General features: G+C 40.5%; 3 protein-coding genes and 1 long non-coding RNA gene across 6 annotated transcripts in view; 1 reads left to right on the top strand and 3 right to left on the bottom strand.

The window, feature by feature from the left end:
* tiam1b (TIAM Rac1 associated GEF 1b) overlaps positions 1–1,530 on the bottom strand; it is a 49,634-nt gene extending 48,104 nt beyond the window's left edge. For 2 of the 3 annotated variants that reach the window (XM_083548731.1, XM_083548733.1), the window contains exon 1: positions 1,210–1,530. The gene's annotated coding sequence lies outside the window, so the exon portion shown is untranslated. The remainder of the gene's footprint in view (positions 1–1,209) is intronic. The other variant, XM_083548732.1, reaches the window with a different exon arrangement.
* Positions 1–22,743, top strand: part of LOC310730002 — a 124,416-nt gene that overhangs the window by 37,844 nt on the left and 63,829 nt on the right. The gene's annotated exons all lie outside the window — the stretch shown is intronic.
* Positions 8,982–13,255, bottom strand: rab38a (RAB38a, member RAS oncogene family). Its single transcript, XM_083548740.1, has 3 exons — positions 12,556–13,255; positions 11,571–11,854; positions 8,982–10,623 (listed from the first exon to the last, which is right to left on the bottom strand). The coding sequence occupies exons 1-3, from the start codon at positions 12,746–12,748 to the stop codon at positions 10,471–10,473; spliced, it is 630 nt and encodes a 209-aa protein (XP_083404866.1). The 5' UTR covers positions 12,749–13,255; the 3' UTR covers positions 8,982–10,470.
* ctsc (cathepsin C) lies at positions 14,244–19,336 on the bottom strand. Its single transcript, XM_083548737.1, has 7 exons — positions 18,924–19,336; positions 18,627–18,772; positions 16,716–16,867; positions 16,487–16,639; positions 15,940–16,058; positions 15,517–15,648; positions 14,244–15,345 (listed from the first exon to the last, which is right to left on the bottom strand). Exons 1-7 carry the CDS (start codon positions 19,333–19,335, stop codon positions 14,846–14,848), a joined length of 1,614 nt encoding a protein of 537 aa, XP_083404863.1. The 5' UTR covers position 19,336; the 3' UTR covers positions 14,244–14,845.

The following is a 22,743-nucleotide window of genomic DNA, read 5'->3' as shown; positions in this document are numbered from 1 at the left end:
TCACGGCGGCGCGTAGGCTCAAGGGGCGACTTCATTAACGACAAACAAAGCTCAATGAAACAAAGCCGAGATGTAGGCTGAGCTCGGGGAGAACAATCCGAGAGAACAACACGTGCCCTTGTGTGCGAAACGACGTCATAATTCACACCGGGAACTTGAAGAAAATGTTGTAAACAAAAATCCAAAACCTACATGAAGATCGAATCGAAGTTCTTTAGAAATGGATAAGGGGCGTAACCCGACTCTGAAGATGCGTTACTTCCCCCACATTACCTATAATACGGCCATATTATTATAAAATATTCTTCTCTTGTAGATCACTATTATATACACTATATGAACAAAAGTATTTGGACACCTGACATCACCAGTCATATCTGCTCCAAAACCAAACCTGCTGTTCAGGATGTCTTTGTGGAGAAACACAAAGTCTCCATGAAGATATGCTTTCCATGGTTTCGAAGATGTGGAAGGTCTCCAGCTATAGCGCTCTCACCTCAATCCTATTAAACAAGGTGAACTGGAACGTCATCCCAGGCCTCCTCATCACAGCAAATCAGAACCTGACTTTCTAAACACCCATATGGATGAAGGAAATGTCAACGAAATCTCCAGTGGAACATCTTCCCAGGAGAGTGAAGCTCAATTAAGCATTTCGAGGTAGAAATGGTTCAAACCCTTCGGTCATTTGGAACGAGAGTTAAAGAAGCACCAGCTTGGTCAGGATGAGAGCATGCAATCACATATTGCTGAAGGCTCATTTGCATATTGCAGCTTTTTGGTGCATGGGTATCAGACGACCGGCCGATAATGTCGTGATATTACGATGAACGTGAACCGAAACCACGGGAAATGCAAGGTGTGTTATTGATTGATTAATCGATTGATTTAAATACCAAGCTACAGGATGCCCTTGGCATTGACCCACAGGTGGATGACACATCCAAGCAGCTAGTGCACGTTTGCAAATTTCGTCAAATTGAAAAAAAAAAAAAGGCAGAATAAGTCAATCAATTTCTAATCAAAATAATGTGCATGCAGTCCCCCCCCCCCCCCCAAACATGTCATCTGTATCCTAGGAAACTGTAGCACGATCCGAAAACCTAAACAGCAGCAAGTCATATGACCAAATGCAATGCAATGCAATGCAAAAAAAAAGAAGAATCAGGAGTTAATCAGGCGTGGAAATCAATTTCACGTGCGACTTACGGGCTCGTGACGTCGCCGACGGTGTCATCATGAGCAGCAGCATCATCAGCATCAGCATCAGCATCCTCGTCCCTTCATCCCGGTGTGCATCATGACGGCCTCGCCTCTGGAAAAAAAAAAAAAAACTAGATGTGTTTTTATATCGATTTATATATTTGCAATGAAATTGTTTTCCTTCCAAATTGTATTGAGAACGGATGCGCGTGCCATTACGGGTTTTTTTTTTTTCCTCGCACGTGCAGCGTATAAGTAATATCTGGCGCGTCTCCCCGGCGCGCTCCGGACGTGTGCGTGCGTGCGTGCGTATGTGTGTGCGCGCGCGCGCGCGTGTGTGTGTGTGTGTGTGTGTGTGTGTGTGTGTTGTGCCGTTTCTAAAATGGGGGTGGAGCGCGCGGCGGCGCGTTGCACTTGCTCGGCCCCGCGACTGCGTGCGCACGCCAATCCGCTGCGCGCGCGCCCTTTGCTTGGGTAGTTGCTACATATATATATATTTATATATATATATATATTTTTTTTTTTTGCGCACGCGCGTGCTCGAATTCGGTTATACATGGGCGTGTTGCATATATTAAGAGGTACCGCCCTTATAATAAGCCCCACCCCTTTCCCCGCCCTCAACCCTAATTATTACATATAATGCATTTTTATATACAGTTCAAAACCGTGTACGCTAAAGTCACACACACACACACACACACACACACACACACACACACACACACACACACACACACAAGGTGTAATAGGTTTAATTCAATTCATTTTTATTTTGTGTTGCACTTTCAACAACGAACATTTACACAGCTTTACACAGATAATGTGGTAATAAAAATGAAGATGTTCTTTATAAGTGTAAGTTTGTCCCTGATGAACATGTCGGTGGAGACTGTGGTGAAGGAAAAACTCCCCGAGATGTCATAATAAAGAAACCTTGAGAGGAAACAGACTTAAGAGGGAACCTCATCATCATCTGGGTTGCACCGAATGCCCATTTATTGCAGATAAACGATGTTGTGGGGTGCAGTGATGGAGATTAGGAGCAAGCTGTGGTCCTGAATCAGTGAAGCAGACTGTTGACTCCTGTTCTTACTCTGTAATTTCATGGAACCCCAGGGTATTGATGAGAAACCATCCCCAGCTGGCCTCGAATCGAAGAGGACACTATCCAGAGGAAGGCCAGTGGTCACTGGAACCTCAGGAGCATGTTCAACTCAGGGAGTTGGATGTTTCTATTGTGGACCTCTGAAGGGGAAAATAAAGAATAGATTGAGACAAAACCAAAGATGGAGAAAATATTTTATAAAAAACATTAATACATTGTAAAGGTACTAAGTAGTGCAATTCCAATTATGCCCACCAGAGAGAAGCAGAGGACAATCTCCGAAATCTTCAACTTTCTGCTTGTGGGATGAAGCAGTTTTTAAACTTTTTCCAACCACCCATACACACATTCACTCATCCATCAATTTATTCTTCCGTTCATTCATCATATTTGTCCATTCACCCATTTCATCCAAGCCTTCACCCATCTATCATTTACTCTCCAACCAATGGCTGTCAATCAATTCAGAAATGTATACAATGACATATACTATATCTACCACCAACCTATTATTTTCTTTTATATTCCATCCATCCATCCATCCATCCATCCATCCCTAGTTAATCCATGAGACCAGCTTTACATCTGACCCACCATCAACTCACCAAACCATACAATCATCTGCCACACCCTCATCCCTCTTCCCACTCAGTCCCTCTACCTATACATTTATTTATTTATTATTTTATTCTCAAAATTCATCACACATCTGTTCATCCTCCATCAATTCATCCATCTACCCATCTATTCTACCATCACCCGTTCACCATATATTACCTGTGCCAACTAATGCTCCAATCCATCCACCCATCTGTCCATTTATTCATGCATCTCTCCAGCCAACTGTGCATCATGCTATTAATAGAATGCTTCTTCCATCTGTCCACATAAACAACTATCCATTCATGGGGAATGTCCATCCATCCATCCATCCATCCATCCATCCATCCATCCATCCATCCATCCATCCATCTATCTATCTATCTATCTATCTATCTATCTATCTATCTATCTATCTATCTATCTATCTATCTATCCATCCATCCATCCATCCATCCATCCATTCATCATGCCTCCATCCACCAATCATCCATTTATTAATACTTTCATTTATCTACTCACCCACCATCCAGCCATCTATCTATTCACCACAACTTCCATTAATCTAGCCGTTCACCCAGAATTACATTTATCTATCCACCCACCCATCATCCATCCATCCATCCATCTACCTAGTATTTGTTTTATCCACCCATCACCTATTCTACCTAGGGTAGGAAGCCATGCATGAATTTACTATTTTGCCATCTTTCCATCTATCCATCCACCCATCTATCCATCTATCCATCCACCCATCTATCCATCTATCCATCCACCCATCTATTCATCTATCCATCTATCCATCCACCCATCTATTCATCTATCCATCTATTAGTTAATGAAATGAAAGGAGTCTCTCTGTCTCTGTCTCTCTCTGTCTCTCTGTCTCTCTCTCTCTCTCTCTCTCTCTCTCTCTCTCTCTCTCTCTCTCAATACACACTGTCTAGACAATAGTGACCCCATATTTATTAATCCATTTCTTATTTTATTGGTCAGGCACATAAATGAAGCCAGGTGGCACCTAGAAGTAATATTTCTGAGGCTGTAAAAACACACACACACACACACACACACACACACACACACACACACACACACACACACACACACACACACACATCTGTCAGTGTTAGTGTCTATTACTGGGATGCTAGTCCGGCTCGACAGCAGCTGAAACACAGAGGACTTCTATGAATCCCTGATTCTAAATGAAATGGACAGAAACATATTTGAGGTTACATGAGGCTAAATAAGGCATGAGGGCTCATGATGGTTAATGAGGCTATGTGAAGCTACACTGCTTCAAGTTTCAACAAAGATATGAACGGAAATGAGGCTGAATGATGCTGTAAATGGTGAAATGTGAATAGGAGACCAAGCTGGAGGCTTCGTTTTCCCATTATGCCTCAGCACACCGTAAATCATGATAAAAAATCATTGTAATGTACATCCCAATTATATCCGATCTTACTGCTTTATTCACATGGTTAAATTATAATCATTTTAAATATTCCAACCATCTCATGCTTAAAATATCAATCATAGTTCCACCCTGTTACTGGAAAAATGTCCAACAGGAAGTTGCATCATTTTCATTTCCTGATGACCGCAAGAAAGGGGGTCGGCTAATTCCTTTTCCGAAAGACCACAACATTCGCAACATCTATCATTCCCAGGTCAGGAAAAGTCGGAGCCGTATCGAGCCGAAGCGACTCCAATAATCACATTTTACAAGCGGCAGCCTTCCGACGAAACATAAAGGTGATGTATCGTGGTCAAGTATCCAGAGGATTTCAGTGAGTTATGTAGCTTGGTGTCTCCGATGTCTTTTAGCTTCACGTAGTCTTGTTTAAACTCAGTTAGCAACTCATTCATCTCAACCTTGATCATTAATTCAGCCCCAGTCACTTTCTACATGTCCCATTCCATCTGTAGTCCGTGTTTTCCGTTATAAGGAACCTCCACTCTTTTGGGAAGATGTTCCAGTAGATTTTGAAGTGTGGAGATTTTGACCACAAGTCAGGTAATGATGTAGGTGATGTGAGGAAACCTGGGGTTTGTTCACATTCATCTTGTTCAATAGGTCAGATCTTCATTTAAGACCATTTAAGATATTCCATTCCAACCTGTTTAAAGTATATCTTCATGAAACTGGCTTTGTGCACAGGACCACGCTAGAAGAGGTTTTGGTGTCCTAGCTGAAGTCAAGGGAAAATTTTATTGTACCTCACCCAAATATACATCCTATACTGGGAGTTGGCAACCATGGCTCGGGGGCTACGTGGGGTTCTTCTGCCCCCTGCTGTGGCTCTCTACAAAATATATTTTTTTTGTTGTTGTTGTTCCACAGTGGACAGGGTTTCAAAAGGAACAATACATATTGGCATTCGAGGTAACAGATGTGACACTGAAAATAAAGTTTTACTATTTTGTCGATCAAACCATACATCACAATGTCTACTTTCTGACCCGCAAGAAGCCGATATTGAGGTCCAGTCCCTCGCTCTCAGAAGCTAAATAAGGATAAATCGAAAACAAGTATAATATCAGATGAAAACAGTGTTTGTTGGCCTGCGTTTGTTGTTTTTGATATGTGGTGAGAAATTGGCAAACGACAAAAAAAAAGGGGGTTTTGAACAATATATTTCCAAATGAAGTATCCATCTGGAGGTGAATGGAAAAATCATTTCAGAACTGGGGCAGAACCTCATACAGTGGATAAAGTCTCCAAACTCAGCAACACTTTCTAGTCCTGTGGCAACTCGGGACATAATAAAGCGCGGAAATTCAGCGTCTATACTGCGACGGCACTCTCCCATTGCCAGGCAACATGACGTCTTGCCAGGGACAAAAAAATATATAGTATAAATTGCTAATATTAAAAAACAATAGAAATCACACTAGTCACACCTAGTGGTAAAACTAGGAAACTACCCTACATCTGCATGAAACAACAAATTTTGATTTCATTTAGAGTTCAAATGTTTTGTGGTAACAGCCAAATTTTATTCTTTGGGAAACGGGCCAAAATGTCTCTTCGGGTCACAAATTTTGCAGACCCCTGACCCCTGTCCTATACAATTGTGTGCCTACAACTTGTAAAAATGTCTTCAGATGTCTAGCTCAATTAAACTTTGACCAGCTTAACCCTGCATATAAACTAGCATTGTTTTAGATAAACAAGGCTATATATGCTAAATATTTCACACAATGTGAAATCATGAGCAAGTCCAAGTACCAAAAAGCTCTAGGCATTGTGACCTTGTCTATTCTGATATCTAAAATGCTAATACTAATGAGACCGTATTTGAATAAGGTGGCAAAATCTGGACTCACATCAAAGTATTTGATGCAGTTGTGTGTGTCCTCATGATTGAAACATACCCAGCTGTTGTGCTGGAGTGGTGGCCTCTGGGTGTGTGTGTGTGTGTGTGTGTGTGTGTGTGTGTGTGTGTGTGTGTGTTATGCCAGCTGGAGAGCAATCTCTATGCATTATCAATGAGATCTGACAAGGTTTTTCAGAACTTCCAAAAAGCGTTATTTTTATCTCGACACCACCTAGGTCCCAAATGGCAAACAACTCATAGTCTGTATTATACGCCATTGGTGTTTTATCCTGACAATAAAAAAAACCCACTAAGCACTATACCACTTCTCATTGGGTTTGACCTTCGTCTCATTCTTATCCGTCTCATAACACAAAAACAAAACAAATGCACCTGTGTACACGTGGAAGCAGCTGTGCTTGCAATTATATTAAACAGGAGAGATGGATATGATCTTTTCTTTCTCTGGTAAGAGAGTGGGAAATGATTAGCAACCGACCTGAGAAGAACGAAATGGAGATGTAAAGTCATGAGTCTTGTATTTTTCCAGTAGTTTATTCGATGATTCCATCTGAAAACTAGATTTACTGATGGGGGGTGACGATGTCAAGCAATGTCCAATTTTTTTTTTAAGCGTGTAATCTGAGCTACAGAAGCTCGTCTGTTGAATCGGACCACACAGGTTTACCACTGTTCCTTCCTTGGAGCACTTTTGATAGATACTGACCACTGCAGACCAGGAACATCCCACAAGACCTGCGGTTTTGGAGATGTTCTGACTCAGTCGTCGAGACATCACAATTTGTCACTCGCTCAAATCCTTTCCTACTTTTAATATCAACTTTGAGGACAAAATATTCACTTGCTACCTAATAAATAATGGTCCTAATGTTTAATGTCATGATGTTACGCTTGGTTGGTGTAGATATGCAGGTTTGGTAATTCCCCCAACCCCCTGCCCCCAACACTACCAGGATTACCAGTTTGATTGACTTCAGGTGATGTAGTTTCTGTGCAAGTCATCTGCTGGGTTTTTCTCGCTAACTCAAAGATTAGAGTGTTGGGTTAGAAGGTTTGGAGATTTCAAGCTCAAGCACTGCTAAGCTGCCTCTACTTGGCCTTGATGTTTTTTTTCTTTCAAAAAACCTGCCAGTGCACCACAAGGTCTCAATCTGTGCAAAGGAAATTCTTACAATTGAAATTCCCCAGTTTACAAACCAGGAAGGTTTTTGAAGAAGCATTGTCAAGGACCAGCATAGGCAGCTTGGCAGTGCTGGGGCTTGAACTCTTCATCCTTCTGATTATGGTGTCCATGGTGTACTTCTGAATGCTTGCAGTAGACCCCAACACTACCAGGGTCACGGGTTTTATTGAGTTCAGGTGATTCTCTGTGATGGAGTTTCTGTGCAGGTCGTCCTCTGGATTGTTCCTGCTGGTACAAGGGTCATGGCTCTGGGTTAGAAGGATGGAGAAGGTTGAAGATCTCAAGCCCCAGTCCTGTCAAGCTATCTCTACTGGGCCTTGATGCTTCTTCTTCTAAAAACTGCCCAGTTTGGAAACTGGTCAATTTAAACTGGCAGACTTTGCACACGGCAGTTTCCTTTGCACAGATTGAGACCTTGTGGTGGTGTCCTTGTGTACCACCTGGACCATCTGTTTGATTGAGTTCAGGTGTTTCTGTGTGATAGTTTCTGTGCAAGTCGTCCTCTGGATTTTTCCTGCGGGCTCAAGGGTTCTGGCTCTGGCTCTGGGTAGGAAAGTTGGAGAGTTCAAGCCCCAGCACCTCCAAGCGGTACCTGCTGGGCCTTGATGCTTCTTTGTCCAAAAAAAAAAAAAAAAAAAAAAAAAGCCCAGGAGTGACAGCTTAGTGTGGCTGGGATTTCAACTCACAACCTCCAGATCCAAAGTCCAACATCTTAACCACAAAGCTAGCATTTCCCAGTCAAATTCCTTTGCAAAGAATGGGGTCTTGCGGGGGTACACTTCTTAATGTTTGCAGTAAGCCTACATGCAATGAACAGATCTGAGGGGAGAACTTCAAAATGACCATGTTGTATCCTGTTTGCATTTACAGTATTTGGGAGACACCCTTATCCACATTTACCTTATTTATACAGGTTAAGGGTCACGCTCAAGCCCCCAACAGTGGCAACTTGGTACCGCTTCAATCCTCTTCCCGAAAATGAAGATCCAGCTCAAAGGGCGTCGTTTGACACCATTGCGTAGATCCAGCGTGAATTGCAGAAAGTTCTTGATACGCTTTGAAAAGGAGGCTCCCGGGACATATTCCAGAAGTGGCAGGAACGCTGGGACTAATTTAAAGGTGATAGTGTGTAAGCGTAAATACATTGCACTTTCTTGTAAACAGAGCTAGTCTCGAAATATTTTGATACCACCTTGTAAATGATCAGCTAGCAAAAGGAAATATTGGGCCTGTTCCATTGGATGGAAACCCCATGGTACATCCAGGGCCTCAAGGTTATCTTGCAGTTGGTGGGAATATTTAGGTATGCCAAAGAAGGACCTGGTTGAGGATTGGGGAAATCAAGGTTCTTTCCAACATGTTAAGCTTTCAACCGGAAGGAAAACAAAATAACAATAACTGGTCTTGATACTGGTCTGATGCACACTTTAAAAACATTGACGTGCAAACAGCTAAGACTCTTGAAAGAGTGGACACACAATAGTAAACATCTAATGAGTCAAATGAAAATAAAAGGCAGGGTACGTTCTGAAAACAAACATTTACATTTATGGCATTTATTCAGAGCAACTTACACTAATCTCATTCGTACAGCTGAGTATCTATGGGGTTAGGGGCCTTACTCAGGGGCCCATTAATGGTAATGGTGTAGCTAGGATTTAAACTTACATTCTTCAGATACAAAGACCAATTTCTAAACCACTAAGTCATTTGTTTTGGAACAAATCCTGTTTAGACTGCCATCAGTTCTGTCTCCTCTCCAGACTGAAGGACGCTTAAGTGTGCATGATGTCGTTTGTATTCGTCTGACAAGCCGCTTCGTTAATTAAACTCGTTATTATTTATACTCCCATCCATGAAGGACTTTCCTTTTTTCTTTTAACACACACACACACACACACACACACACACACACACACACACACACACACACACAGTAGTTTGCCAAATTCTAATATACAGTGGTGTGAAAAAGTGTCTGCCCCCTTCTGCACATTGTGTTCACTTGTGTTCTCTTTTACTAATATTTAAATTAGTCTGAAACATTAAAGTGTGACAAACGTGCAAAAGAAATAAGAAATCAGGAAGGGGGCAAACACTTTTTCACACCACTGTGTATATATCACACACATATTTCCCTACATTCACTGTAAGTGTCTTCTTGATTGTCTGAGTCACATGATGTATAACTATTGACAAATCCATTGATCATTGTTGACCTTTCACTTGATCTTTTCGGGCTTTATTGATTGGGTCTATTTGTGGTCAAACTCACACACACACACACACACACACACACACACACACACACACACACACACACACACACACACACACACACACACACACACAAACTCTTTCTCTCTCTCCAGTTACTTTGACACACTCATTTCTCTCTGTCAGTCTGAAAACAGTAAAAACTAAATATAGCCATAAAGGGATTAAAAAAAAAAGTTACCTCCTGTAATAGAAATAAGCCGTCAGTGTAGTATTAGAAGAACACACACACACACACACACACACACACACACACACACACACACACACACACACACACACACACACACACACACACACAAAATAACAGTGCTGTGCATTACAGGTAATGATGCCATTAGGAATGGATGATTAACATATTCATAGCCTTTGCATGTTTCTAATTAAACATTGTCCTGTTGATTCAGGGATGATAATGGGGTGGAGAGGGAGCTAGAGATGGAGATATGGTCAGAGAGAGAGTGAGAGCAAAAGAGAGAGAGAGAGAGAGAGAGAGAGAGAGAGAGAGAGAGAGAGAGAGAGAGAGAGAGAGAGAGAGAGAGAGCGAGATGTCCAAGTTCCTCTATAAGGTTGCTGGTGTGTGATTTAAGTCTGTTGCTATGGATACAAATGCACAGTTTTTTTTGTGTGCATTTGTACACACACACACACACACACACTTTGCACATACGTGTGCACATACGTGTACACACACACACACACACACACACACACACACACAGTAGTGGAATAGGGAGTATATATGGAGTGATTTAGGGCCTCAGGCAGGCAGAACAGGGGGGGCTTCGTCCCGAATCCAGTGTAGGCGAGACGATGTTCATGTCTTCCCTCTGGAGCAGCTCTGTCTCACTCGCCATGATGTGTCTCACCAGACAGTTGACGGCTTCATCTATATTAATGTTCTCCTACAGAGAGAGAGAGAGAGAGAGAGAGAGAGAGAGAGAGAGAGAGAATCTTTACACAGAGTTTCACAACCAGGGAGTGTGATTGATATGCTAATTAATATTAATGACTTGCTTCATTTGCATATTCATAATTCTGTGACTCAGCAGGAAGATAGAGTGAGAGAAAAGAAAGAAAGAAAGAAAGAAAGAAAGAAAGAAAGAAAGAAAGAAAGAAAGAAAGAAAGAAAGAAAGAAAGAAAGAAAGAAAAGTAACAACGATGTAAATAAAAATACACAATGATAAAGAAAAAAAGAAAGAAAATATGAGTAAATAAAGAAGGGAAAGGCAAGTAATAAAAAAAGTTTTTAAAAAGAAAGAAACAAATATAAAGGGGGAAATGAGGCAACAAATAAACCGAAAAAAAAAAATTTGAAAGATCCATGAAAACATTCATGATATAATTCTTTATTTAGAAAAAAGAGAGGAATAGAAATAAATGTACAGTAAAATAAGATAAAAAAAAATTTTCAGAATGACTAACAAGTACAAAAAAATATATGAAAAAAGGAAAGATTAAAAATGAAACGTAAAATAGTTTAAAAATTAAAAAGCAAAATATCAAGAAATTCATATAAAAAAGAAAGAAAGAAAGAAAGAAAGAAAGAAAGAAAGAAAGAAAGAAAGAAAGAAAGAAAGAAAGAAAGGAGAATTTATATAAAAAATATAAAAAAAATAAGAAAAGAAAAAAATAAAAAATAAACTAAAAAAGAAAAAATAAAAAAAAGATAGTATAGATCATTCAAATTATTAGAAAGAAAAAAAGAAAGAAAGAAAGAAAGAAAGAAAGAAAGAAAGAAAGAAAGAAAGAAAGAAAGAAAGAAAGAAAGAAAGTTTGGCTGCTAGAAGTTGTAGACGGTTGCTATGACGACAGACAGACAGACAGACAGACAGACAGAAGACTCTGTACCTTGGCAGATGTTTTGAAGCAGCTGATGAAGCCGAGCTCGCTGCAGAACTGCTCCATGCTGCTGAAGATGTTGTTGATCGCATCATCTTTCTCCTCGTCGCACTTGTTGGCGAGCAGCACGGAGGTGAACCGCTTCCCCCCCGGCACGCGCACCTTCTCATCCAAATCCTCCTTCCACTTCCGTACCGCCTCGAACGTGCACGTGCGCGTCACGTCAAAAACCACGAAGGCGCCCAGAGCATCGCGGTAATACACACGTGTCATATTCCCGAAGCGTTCCTGACCTACAGAGAGACCCCCGGGGAGGGGGGAGGAAGGAAGGAAGGGGGGAAAAAGCAAGGAAGGAAGGAAAAGAAAAGAGGGGGAAAAGAAAGGCAAAATAAAAGGAAGGAAGGAAGGAAGGAAGGAAGGAAGGGAAACGGGAAGGAAGGAAAAGAGGGGGAAAAAAAAGTTGGAAGGAAGAAAAAGAAAGAAGAAAGCAAGGAAAGAAAAGAGGGGGAAAAGAAAGGTAGGAAGGAAAACAAAAAGAAATAGAAACGGGAAGAATTGTAGGAAAAGAAAAAAAAGGAAAAAAGAAAGCAAGGAAGGAAAAGAGAGGGAAAGAAAGGCAAAATAAAAGAAAGTTAGGAAGGGAAGAAAAAATGAGGGAGGGAAGAAAAGGAAAAAGAAAGGGAAACAGGAAGGAAGTAGGGAAAAAGAAAGAAAGATGAAAGAAAAAGGAATAAATAATTAGAATAATAATGTTTGCCTCTGCCAGGAGGTTAAACCCTGGATACAGCAGACTCCAATAACATGATGCATTTGGAACACAGCCCAAAGCTTTTTTTTTCTACGCTGTTCTGCGAGAAATCTCGCTCACGTGAGCGCCACACGCAGGAATAGCGATTTTAGGGAATTAGAGTCACATGCTATGAAGAAAACACACGAGTGAGAAGATTTTTCTCCATCTGAACTGGAACATCTAGTGTTGTGGTAAAAGCATCACCTGCGATGTCCCACAGCTGCAGCCGGATGGTGTCCTGATCCAGGTTGAGCACTTTGAGGGCGAAGTCCACTCCGATGGTGGCCCTGTAGTTCGCGGAGAAGTTCTGGTGCACGTAGCGTTTGATGATGCTCGTCTTCCCGACGCCCAGCTCTCCGATCACCAGGACCTTATAGCGATGCTCCATCTGCTGCATAGTGCGCGGTGGAATGAGACGGAGCCGCTCAGTAAAGATTTACGGATTAGATCGCTCAAATCACCGGACCCTCCTACTGACTCAAATTGTAGCCAGGAGGAGATTTAGAGCAGATCCTACATGCCCTCACATACACGCTAGGACTCAAAGTTTTGGGACACCTGGCTTTTCCAGCCGTATTTGGTTCAGCATGAAATTTTCCATGAAGATATGCTTTCCATTGGTTGGATTGGAACATCAACCTGATCGACCCGCTAGAAAGCTCCAACCCTATTGAACACCTCACGGAGGAACAGCACCCCAGGCCTCCTCGCCTCACCTCACCTCAATCAGTACCTGAGCACCAATCTGCACAAGCATACTCCAAAATAGTGAGGAACATCTCCAACATCTCAGAAGAGTGAAGGTTATTGTCAGAGCAAATCAGGAATCAATGCGGAATGGAATTTTCAAAAGGAAGCACATCTTATGGTCGGGTGTCCACAAACTTTTGACCATCGTGTATTTGAATGGGAAAACAGATCAATATGGTGATTCCATATTTATTGGCACCCTGAATTTATTTATATACATACATATATATATATATCTCAAGTAATTCAAATGCAAAAATTCATTAACCAAATTATTTGATCTTTGCTTTGTTTAGTCCATTTAAATAAACACTGAGCACAGTGTTTCCCCACGGACCGTTATTACTGACGCACCACCCGCTGAACTCTGGAGCGCTCTGGACAGGGAACGCCGAAGACGCTAAAGAAGCAGTTTGCGTAATTCTGATTTTATTTCTCGCAATTCCGAGTTTTTTTTCCTCCTCACTTTTTACTATTTCACGTAATTTCGACTCAATTCAGCAATTCAGTTTGTTTTCCCCCTCGCAATGCCGACTTTTTTTTTTTTTTTTAAGCCAATCGGGCCTTATCACCCCCTCTAGTGTCAGAAAGCTAAAACTGAAACAAACCAAAAAAACACAGTCCAATGCAGTTGCCTTTTAGTTTGTTTAGTGATCTAATTATTATTATTTTTATTTGTATTTATATTTTGATTGTAATATGGAAAATAAATGTGCTAAATGGGTTTATTTTTTAGATGATGGTGTGCAATTTCAGCAACAAAAAAATTAATTGTAAGGAAAAATTTCATTCCACAAAAAAAAGGTTTTTTTTTCTTATGTATTTAGTATTTCTCTTAAATAAAAACGTACACTTTAAGAACATTCTTATTCGTCATCACTGCATTATCTGTGTAACGCTGCTTTGAGACGATGTTTATTGTTAAAAGCGCAATACAAAAATTAATTGAAATTAAATGGGGGGGGAAAAAAAAAAAAAAAAAAAAAAAAAAGACATCCGATTACTCAATATATATATATATATAAATATATATATATATATATATATATATATATATAATCAGGATGTGAAACAAAAGGACGTCCACGGACATGAAACATGAGGGGGGTAAAAAAAAAAAAGAAAAAACCTTGACCATGAAATAATTTTTAAAAAGGTAGCATTTATTGTACAAATAAAACATGTAGATAAAATTGATCACGTTTTTTATATATATATATATATATATATGAAGAAAAACTTTTTTTCTGAACATTAACTACAGGATAGAGAGAACAATAATTCTGGTGAAATGCTGCATGTGCACAAGTGTGTACCAAAAGTATGTATACAACCCCTGAGCAAAGTGGCTGAAAAAACAAACAAAACAAAATGCTTCCCTTTTAAAATCTGGAAGAGCAAACAAGCTACAGGAACAAGGGTCAGTTATTAGACTGAAAGTGAGGAAAGGGGATTGGGACAGAGCCAAAAAGAAAAAAAAAAAACCCAAACAGTTTTTGCTGAAGCAGCAGGAAGAATAAAGCAGATCAGTCCTTAATTTAAGGCACCGCAGTGACGTGAAACGACCAATCAGAACAATATCATGATGAAATCACTATTTAAAATTTTTTTTAAATAATGAAGCTTTTGCGCGTTGGGATTTGGGCCACGACGTCAAGCGACTTTTTTTATAAAATTTCCCTTTAAAAAATCAAAAGAAGAAGCAGCGAGAGCAGGCGCGCACCGAATCGAACAGGAAGTGACCTCAGAGCTGAGCGACAGGCTTAGCCGCTACGGCGATGCTTTCTATGGCGCACTCGTCCGTCCCGCGGCGGATGCGGAAGAAGCCGTCTTCGCCCCAGCCGGTTCCCCAGCTGTTTTTCACAATCCAGTACTTCTCGCCGGTCTCCTGGCTCCGCCCATAGCCCACCAGCAGCACCGCGTGATTGGTCAGCTCGAAAGGGTTGATGGAGTCGCGCAGGCCCGTGTGATGATAGATTCCCTCTTTGTAGTGCATGAAATCGGGGTACACCTCGAACGCCACGCCCATGGGGCCGTCCCTCACCAGCTCGGTCATCATGGCCGCCTCGTTGCAGGCACCGTAAAAGCCTCCTACGTAGTGGTAGTCGGAGACGTAACTGCGAGGACAGTCGGAGGGGACGGAGCACGGAGAGTCTTTGCCGGTGTACGGGAAGCACTGCTCGTCGACGACGCCGAAGTCCTGCACGTATTTTCCGATCAGGTACGGGAAACCGCCGTCGCAACCTGCGTGCACACTACATTGTAAACACTACACAGGGTCCAAGAAGCAGTTTACAGAATGTCTCATTTCTCATTCTAATGACATACAGCTTCAGATTATCCACAATATCTAGTAGACATGGTTTCATTCCCAATAAATGGTGTTCCAAATGCATTTATCCTCGGGGAGGGTACCTTGGGAGTACAGCGAGCAGGAGACCACCTGCTGAGGGCTGAAGATCGGCTGCTGAGTGTTGTTGGTCTGAACTCTGATTCGTGCCTCCAGCATCCCCATAGTGGCGAACGAGTAGCAGCTTCCACACGAAGCTACAGGAGGTGAAGGGAGGCGGGAGAGGGGGGTGGGGTGGAGAAGGATGAGAGAGAGAAAAAAAAAAAATGGAATTCATTTGTTTACAATAAATCAATCATCAATTTGTTACAAATTGAATCTATTTACTTATTTCTAACTTTTTTAAAACTTGAATAAATAATTCACATGCTTTTTTCTGGTAGCCACGCCCACCTCCCCTTTCAATTACATCATGAGCACTGTGTAGTGAGGCGATTACCGCGTTAATAAGCCACACCCCAAATCAAAAATCTGAATCAAAGCCCCACCTTGATTGCGTACTGGACTGACATAGTTTACTCCGTTCACATTCCTCCAGTCCCACTGCTCTGGCAATCCAGCGGCCATCTTGCGAAGCTCAGGGGTGATGGGGGCGGGGTTTACACGCCTGAGGAGGGAGAAAGGGCGGAGTCAGGAAATTCAATACAAATAAAAAATCCAAATAAATAAAAAAATTCTTGGGGGGAAAAAAAAAAAAAAAAAAAAGAATTCAGTTCATTTTAAAATTTGAATGTATTTAAAAATAAAAATTCAATAAAAAATTCTAAAAAGATAAAAAAAAATAACTAAAAAGGGAAAGTACTATTACAAAATTCATGAAAAATAAAAAAACATTACTACTAACAGATAAATAAATAAATTCAATTTCAGAACATTTAAATACATTTAATAAAAAATATTAATAAATCAAAAATGTTGTATATTCACTGTCGCTGCTTGAACCATCGTTTCAGGTGCAACTTTGTGCGATTTGATCCATTAGATCTTTGCACAATAAAGTGGTGTGTGTGTGTGTGTGTAGGCGTGTGTACACACCGTGGAACCTGGGACTTGCGTCCTCCGGCTCTTCGTGTTAACTCCTGGATGGTGAGGAGCTCGTGCTCTCTGTAGGTCGTGGCTCTCCATGAGCTCTGCGCGGAGTTAATGCGCTCCACAAAACTCATCTCGTGCATGTAATGCTGCAGGAACCTGAAACACACCGTTTATTTCATTATTTATTTGATTATACGATTTATTTAAATATGTCTAGTGTTCACACGCTCACGGTTCGGGTCCAGGGCTGTAGGAGGACTTTGGAGCCACGTGTTGAACTTTCTTCCCAGTGAAACAGGCCCAGTTGTTCCCCAGGACATCATGAACCCAACCGGGAAGCGTCTGATCGCAGTAACTCGTCACTACAGAGCCCTTCTGGGAATACTGGAAGAGAGAGAGAGCAGAGGAAAAATAAATAAAATAAATAAAAAAAACCATCATGACTCATGCCTTTTTTTTTCTTCTTTTAAGAACCGATGTTTCACAGCAGAACGGTAATCGTCACATGATGAACCATCGAATGCACTAGAACAGGAAGTGATTCAGCGTTAAATCACTCACACGGCTTGTTATCGTCCCTGTAAGTGTTTACTGTCTTTCTTGAGATAAAATCAAACACCTCAGGACATGGTGTTCGAGCAAAATTGTCCACTCCAGGGTTGCACATGTACATTAACAAGATCTTCGAGAATGTCGCAGTTGCTCTCTTAACGATTATATCACGAGACCCAAACACACTGCAGTCTAGTAGATAGGACTCGTGCGCATTCCTTCGCCGCATGATTCGCTTTCGAAGAATCACAATTTTCAAGATACGAGGGCAGAAAACGTGTACATTTATATCACTTTGTGTAGTTAATCAGCGTCGTACAAAAAGTGCCGCAAATCTTGGTTTCAGATCTTGGTTTTAAATAGTTCAATAAACAAAGAAATTTATAGTGAGAGACTGAAGTTTTAGACACTCTGTTTTCCGATTTTGCCAAATACAACAACTCCAAACAAAGTCGCCGCACCTTTTTAGCGTCTCGTCACGATTCATTCGAACGCGAGCGATTCATTCGAACGCGAGCGATTCATTCGAACGCGAGCGATTCATTCGAACCATTCGAACGCGAGCGATTCATTCGAACCATTCGAACGAGAGCGATTCATTCGAACGAGAGCGATTCATTCGAACCATTTGAACGAGAGCGATTCATTCGAATCACTAAAACAAGCGGTTCGTTTTACATTTAAGGGTATGAGATATATATATTTTATAATCTTTAATATCAGTATTTAACATTTTATGTTTAAAATGTTAAAACATTGATGCATTTGTAACCACAAAAGGTTTCATGAAGGTAAAAAATTTTCATAAATAAAAAAAAACCTATAAGACTCATATGTACATATTTTGACTTTATGAATAAAAACAAACAATCTTTAAAAACAAGTGCCGGTTGGCTAAATGTACCCGTCTGTAATTTATTGGAACTTTGTAATTTAATCAGGTGTCAGAGTTTGTATTCTGTAATGGTCTGATCTTCACATTATATTTCATAAGCTTGAGGTTGAATCTCGTATCTGGGGAGTTGCACAACAACGGGACCAACCCACCAACAATTCAGTCAAATTTCTTTCGCATTGTTAGATCACATTTTGCTAAAAAGTTCTGGAGCGTAATCACATACCACACATCGGATTTATTATTATTTGAATGCAATTTTTGACCTGAAGCTGCATCTTAGAAAATGAAGCCAATTAACACTCGAGTTAGTTTTCCAGTCAAATTTATCTGCGTTCATATCCGAGGTGTTTTCGCTACACCTACACACTACAATCATTTATTGATTTACCAGAAAAGAACTAAGTGTGAGGGTTTTGAAAGCCCCCAGAGGTTAATATAATGTGAAGGATGGAGGAACTTCCTCCACCATGGCTGGAAATGAGAAAAAGACACAGACGGTGGAGAAAACTTGAACTTGGAGCCAGACTTTATTATGAGACAGTCGTGTGGTCTGGTGTGAAACAGGAAGTCTCACATTACAAACACGTCCAGTCATGTGAAGTCACATGGAGTTACCAAAGACTCAAAATAACCTGTGTGTGAGTGTATGTGTGTGTGTGTGTGTGTGTGTGTGTGTGTGTGTGTGAGACCAACCTTGAAGAAGCCAAACCATTTGTAGTCATTAAGCACCACTTCAAAGCCCTGGTTGTAGATGATGGTGAAGAAGCCAATATTTCCAAGATCATCAACAGCTTGAGATAATTTCTGTAAATGCACAGTCACAGACTTGGCTGTGGGGCCTGGAAGAAGAAACCACACACACACACACACACACACACACACACACACACACACACACACAGATCAGAGTATATAATAATGTATTATATATTAAGAGCATGACTCCAGTGGGTGCCATAGTGCAGGAGAAGGTGGATCTCTCTCTCTCACCAGCAGTGGAGCAGTCAATGGTCTTGTTTTGTCCTACATTAGAGATCTGGAAGATCCAGGTTCCCAGCAGCTCTTCATAAGTACAGTTGGCTGGAGTGTCTCCTACAGAACCACCGAAGCAGCACAACACCACCAGAGTCAGCAAGAACGCCTTCATCCCGCACTTCCGGGTCTCCACAAACCTGCTCTTGGATGTTACTCGGATGCGATTAAAGACCTGGACGCAGGAAAACCCACACTTAGAGCCGGTCAGGTGCTGAGACTCGAGCTGGGGGGTCTCTCCTCTCACCCAGGACACAAACACAGACAACGCCGCGGAACTTCCCGCTCTTATCATATGACCGCAGTCACGTGACCGTGACGCCGCGAGGGGGAAGTGGTGCGCGAGGGTCTGTACATCCGGGAACCTCATGACTTATTTTAGAATCCATGATTTACGTTTAATAACATTTATAACATAAAACTGACTTTATTCCCAAACTTTACATTCAACAATATACATATCTATCTATCTATCTATCTATCTATCTATCTATCTATCTATCTATCTATCTATCTATCTATCTATCTATCTGTCTGTCTGTCTGTCTGTCTGTCTGTCTGTCTGTCCATCTTCCATTTGTCTATCTATCTATCTATCTATCTATCTATCTATCTATCTATCTATCTATCTATCTATCTATCTATCTGTCTGTCTGTCTGTCTGTCTGTCTGTCTGTCCATATTTCTATCTATCTATTTATCTATCTGTCTGTCTGTCTGTCTGTCTGTCTGTCTGTCTATCTGTCTGTCTGTCTGTCTGTCTGTCTGTCTGTCTGTCTGTCTGTCTGTCCATATTTCTATCTATCTATCTATCTATCTATCTATCTATCTATCTATCTATCTATCTATCTATCTATCTATCTATCTGTCTGTCTGTCTGTCTGTCTGTCTGTCTGTCTGTTCATCCGTCTTCCATTTGTCTATCTATCTATCTATCTATCTATCTATCTGTCTGTCTGTCTGTCTGTCTGTCTGTCTGTCTGTCTATTCTTGGTCACTTCACTATTTCACTGGTTTTATATATATTACTGTACACATACACCTTCTGTAATATCAGAGGAATTTTACACATTATTTATTACACAAGTTTTTCTAAATCGATTTGCTGAAAAAAAACACAGATGTGCCGAGAGGAAAAAAAACACAGAACAGGACATTTATTGATTTTATTGTCAACTTAAATCATGCTACCTCTCAGGGTATTTATTTTGTATTTTCGAGTATTTTTGAGTTGTTCTCTCAGCTAATTCTTCGAAATCCTATTTTCTATATTTCTGAATAAAATCTCTCCTCGCCAACGCCACCGTGTTTCTCTTTTAATTCTCTGTTTGTGAAAGCCATTAGGTAACTTTTAGGTTAATCATAAATATGGAGTTGATCAGAATCCTGAACAAATCAAACCTTTAACCCTTTCACGCTGTTATCAGCTTCTGCATACACACTGCATTCATCAGTGAAGTTTGTATTGCCACAGCTAGTGATTAGCATTCAGCTCATACTAATCAAAGCAAGCTAACACTTGTGAGATTAGCCATAGCTAGCTTTAGTTGCTTAACGTTTTCCCCTAATGTACTATTTGGCTATGGGTAATTGAATAAGTGTGACTTAATACAAAAAAGTCTGTTTTGTGAATCTTTCTTTAGTCAAATAAAAAAAAATTACGTTGTACTTCAACTTTTACCAGAGGATTTATCTTTATTGGGTGTAAACGGCCCTGCAGGAGGACGACGGGAAGCGAAAAATACTTTACTTCCACTTCTACCTAGTATATCTTTGATAGGGAGAGTAATTTGGGATTCAGCCGTAATCAGTGATCTAATCAGGGTCTATGTGGAAAGGCTGATTAAATGTAATTGGTTTCTGATTTAATTCAGGCTTGATTAATTTGCAGACTAATTAATTCGCCGCCACACCGTTTCCCGTGAACGGTCCAGGTCCCCTGTGTTTAATCGCTTCACGTGAAAAAGTCAGACCCCATCTCGATTTTACAACTAGGCCCCTTTAAGGTTATAAAGCGGTACATTTTTATACACACGTTCCTCTCCGAAAGTATTGAAACGACAAGATTTTTCCACACAAACTCACTGAGAATTCTGTAAATACAAGAGGATTGATCAGGCATTCGTTTCCCAACATATGCATTCATATACATACATCGAATGACTTAGAATGTTAAAACCCATTACTTAATTGAGCAAAAATACTGGAACATGTGACTGACAGGCGTTTCTAGTTTCTAGTCCTGTTGGATCCAGTAATAGTTCTGAAAGTATCAGTGGAAGATTAGCATTGTCAACATGTGTTGGGTGGGTTATTGCACACATCAGCATATAGTTCGATTTAATGCCAGAGACACAAACAAGTTCTTGTTCTGCCTTACATCAGAGCTGCAATAAAGTCGTTCTTTCATATCCTGAAAATGCTAACGCAATAGCATAAACGCAGCCTTCACAAGCAAAACCAATACAATTCAAGGACTTGACTATACCGTGGTATAGCATTATATCATTTCTATTAGATTAAACTGTGGAGATGTGGACCAACACGATGATCCTTTTAGCACGGATCTTCTAGCACTGCACGGCTAGTCCCACTATCTCTCTCAGGAAAAGGGCTTCTTTTCTGTCACCGAGGTGGTGGAATGAACTTCCCCTAGAAGTCTAAACAGCTGAGTCACTGCCTATCTTTAAACAACGGGTGAAGATCTACATCTTCCTGAAACACTAGCATTTATGTTCCCCTGTTCAATTTATGTTTCAATGTTAAAAATAATAATAAAGTGTGCTATGATTCCTCCTATCAGAGTGGTTTAGCTGATGGTGTCCTAAGTTCGCAACCTAGCAAACCTTTGCTAATTCAATCATTAATAGAGACTTCAAAGCACTTTTGTACGTCGCTGTCGAAACAATGCAGTCTCACGACATTTCGTGATTCATTCACCAACTTTAATCTATTGATTCGTGGTCATCGACACGAATGTCCCTCTTTTGTCATGTCATTCAGCACGACTGCCTCCGTCTGCCTCCGTCTCCATAGCAACTGATCATGTGTAATGCTGATAGAAATGCTTAAGGTAATCTTATTTTTTTCGATTTAATCAAATAAGGCATAAAATATACAGTTAGGGTTAGGGTCAAGGGTTATACTGTGATAAATGATAAACGTGTGTGTCTCTAATTAACGCAGTCTCCTTGATTAACCGGGAGAATATATTTACTGTATTTTGACTGCTACTGGTTGACTGACGATGGTTTGTAATAGCGAGCATCTTACCGAATATAAAGCAATAAAAACAAGGATAAAATGTTCAGTAATGGTGCTTGAAGATTAAAAAATCAATATCAAATGAGAAAAAAAAAACATACAGCGTCTGAGGTATCCAGTAGCAGAAAAAAAACTTTGGTAGATGCACCAAAAATTCTCCTATTGAAATAAATCATATGAGAAAATTTTGTTCGGAGTGACACAAAAAAAGAGGAAAATTCATGTCTATAAACAGGAATCAATAAATTACATTTCGTGTCTACTGGATAAGGTTCTGTTCAACTGAGAACCTAAACAGAGAACAGCCTAAAGATCCATGAGAGTGCTGTGGAGGGTTAAATCCAAGAACCTTGAAGAATTGATAACCTCAACAATGATAAAACTATAACGAATGAATACCCAGGTGAGGACGAATCCAGTTCCTCTCAAGAATTCTTCCTCATAAAGTCTCTGAGTTTTTCTCCCCACTCTGGTTTGCTTAGTAGGGACTAGTTTATTAATTCTTCATGAAGTC

This window comes from Silurus aristotelis, assembly GCF_946808225.1.
Source record: "Silurus aristotelis genome assembly, chromosome: 8".
Classification (NCBI taxonomy): domain Eukaryota; kingdom Metazoa; phylum Chordata; class Actinopteri; order Siluriformes; family Siluridae; genus Silurus; species Silurus aristotelis.
This window is presented reverse-complemented; position numbering and strand designations above follow the sequence as displayed.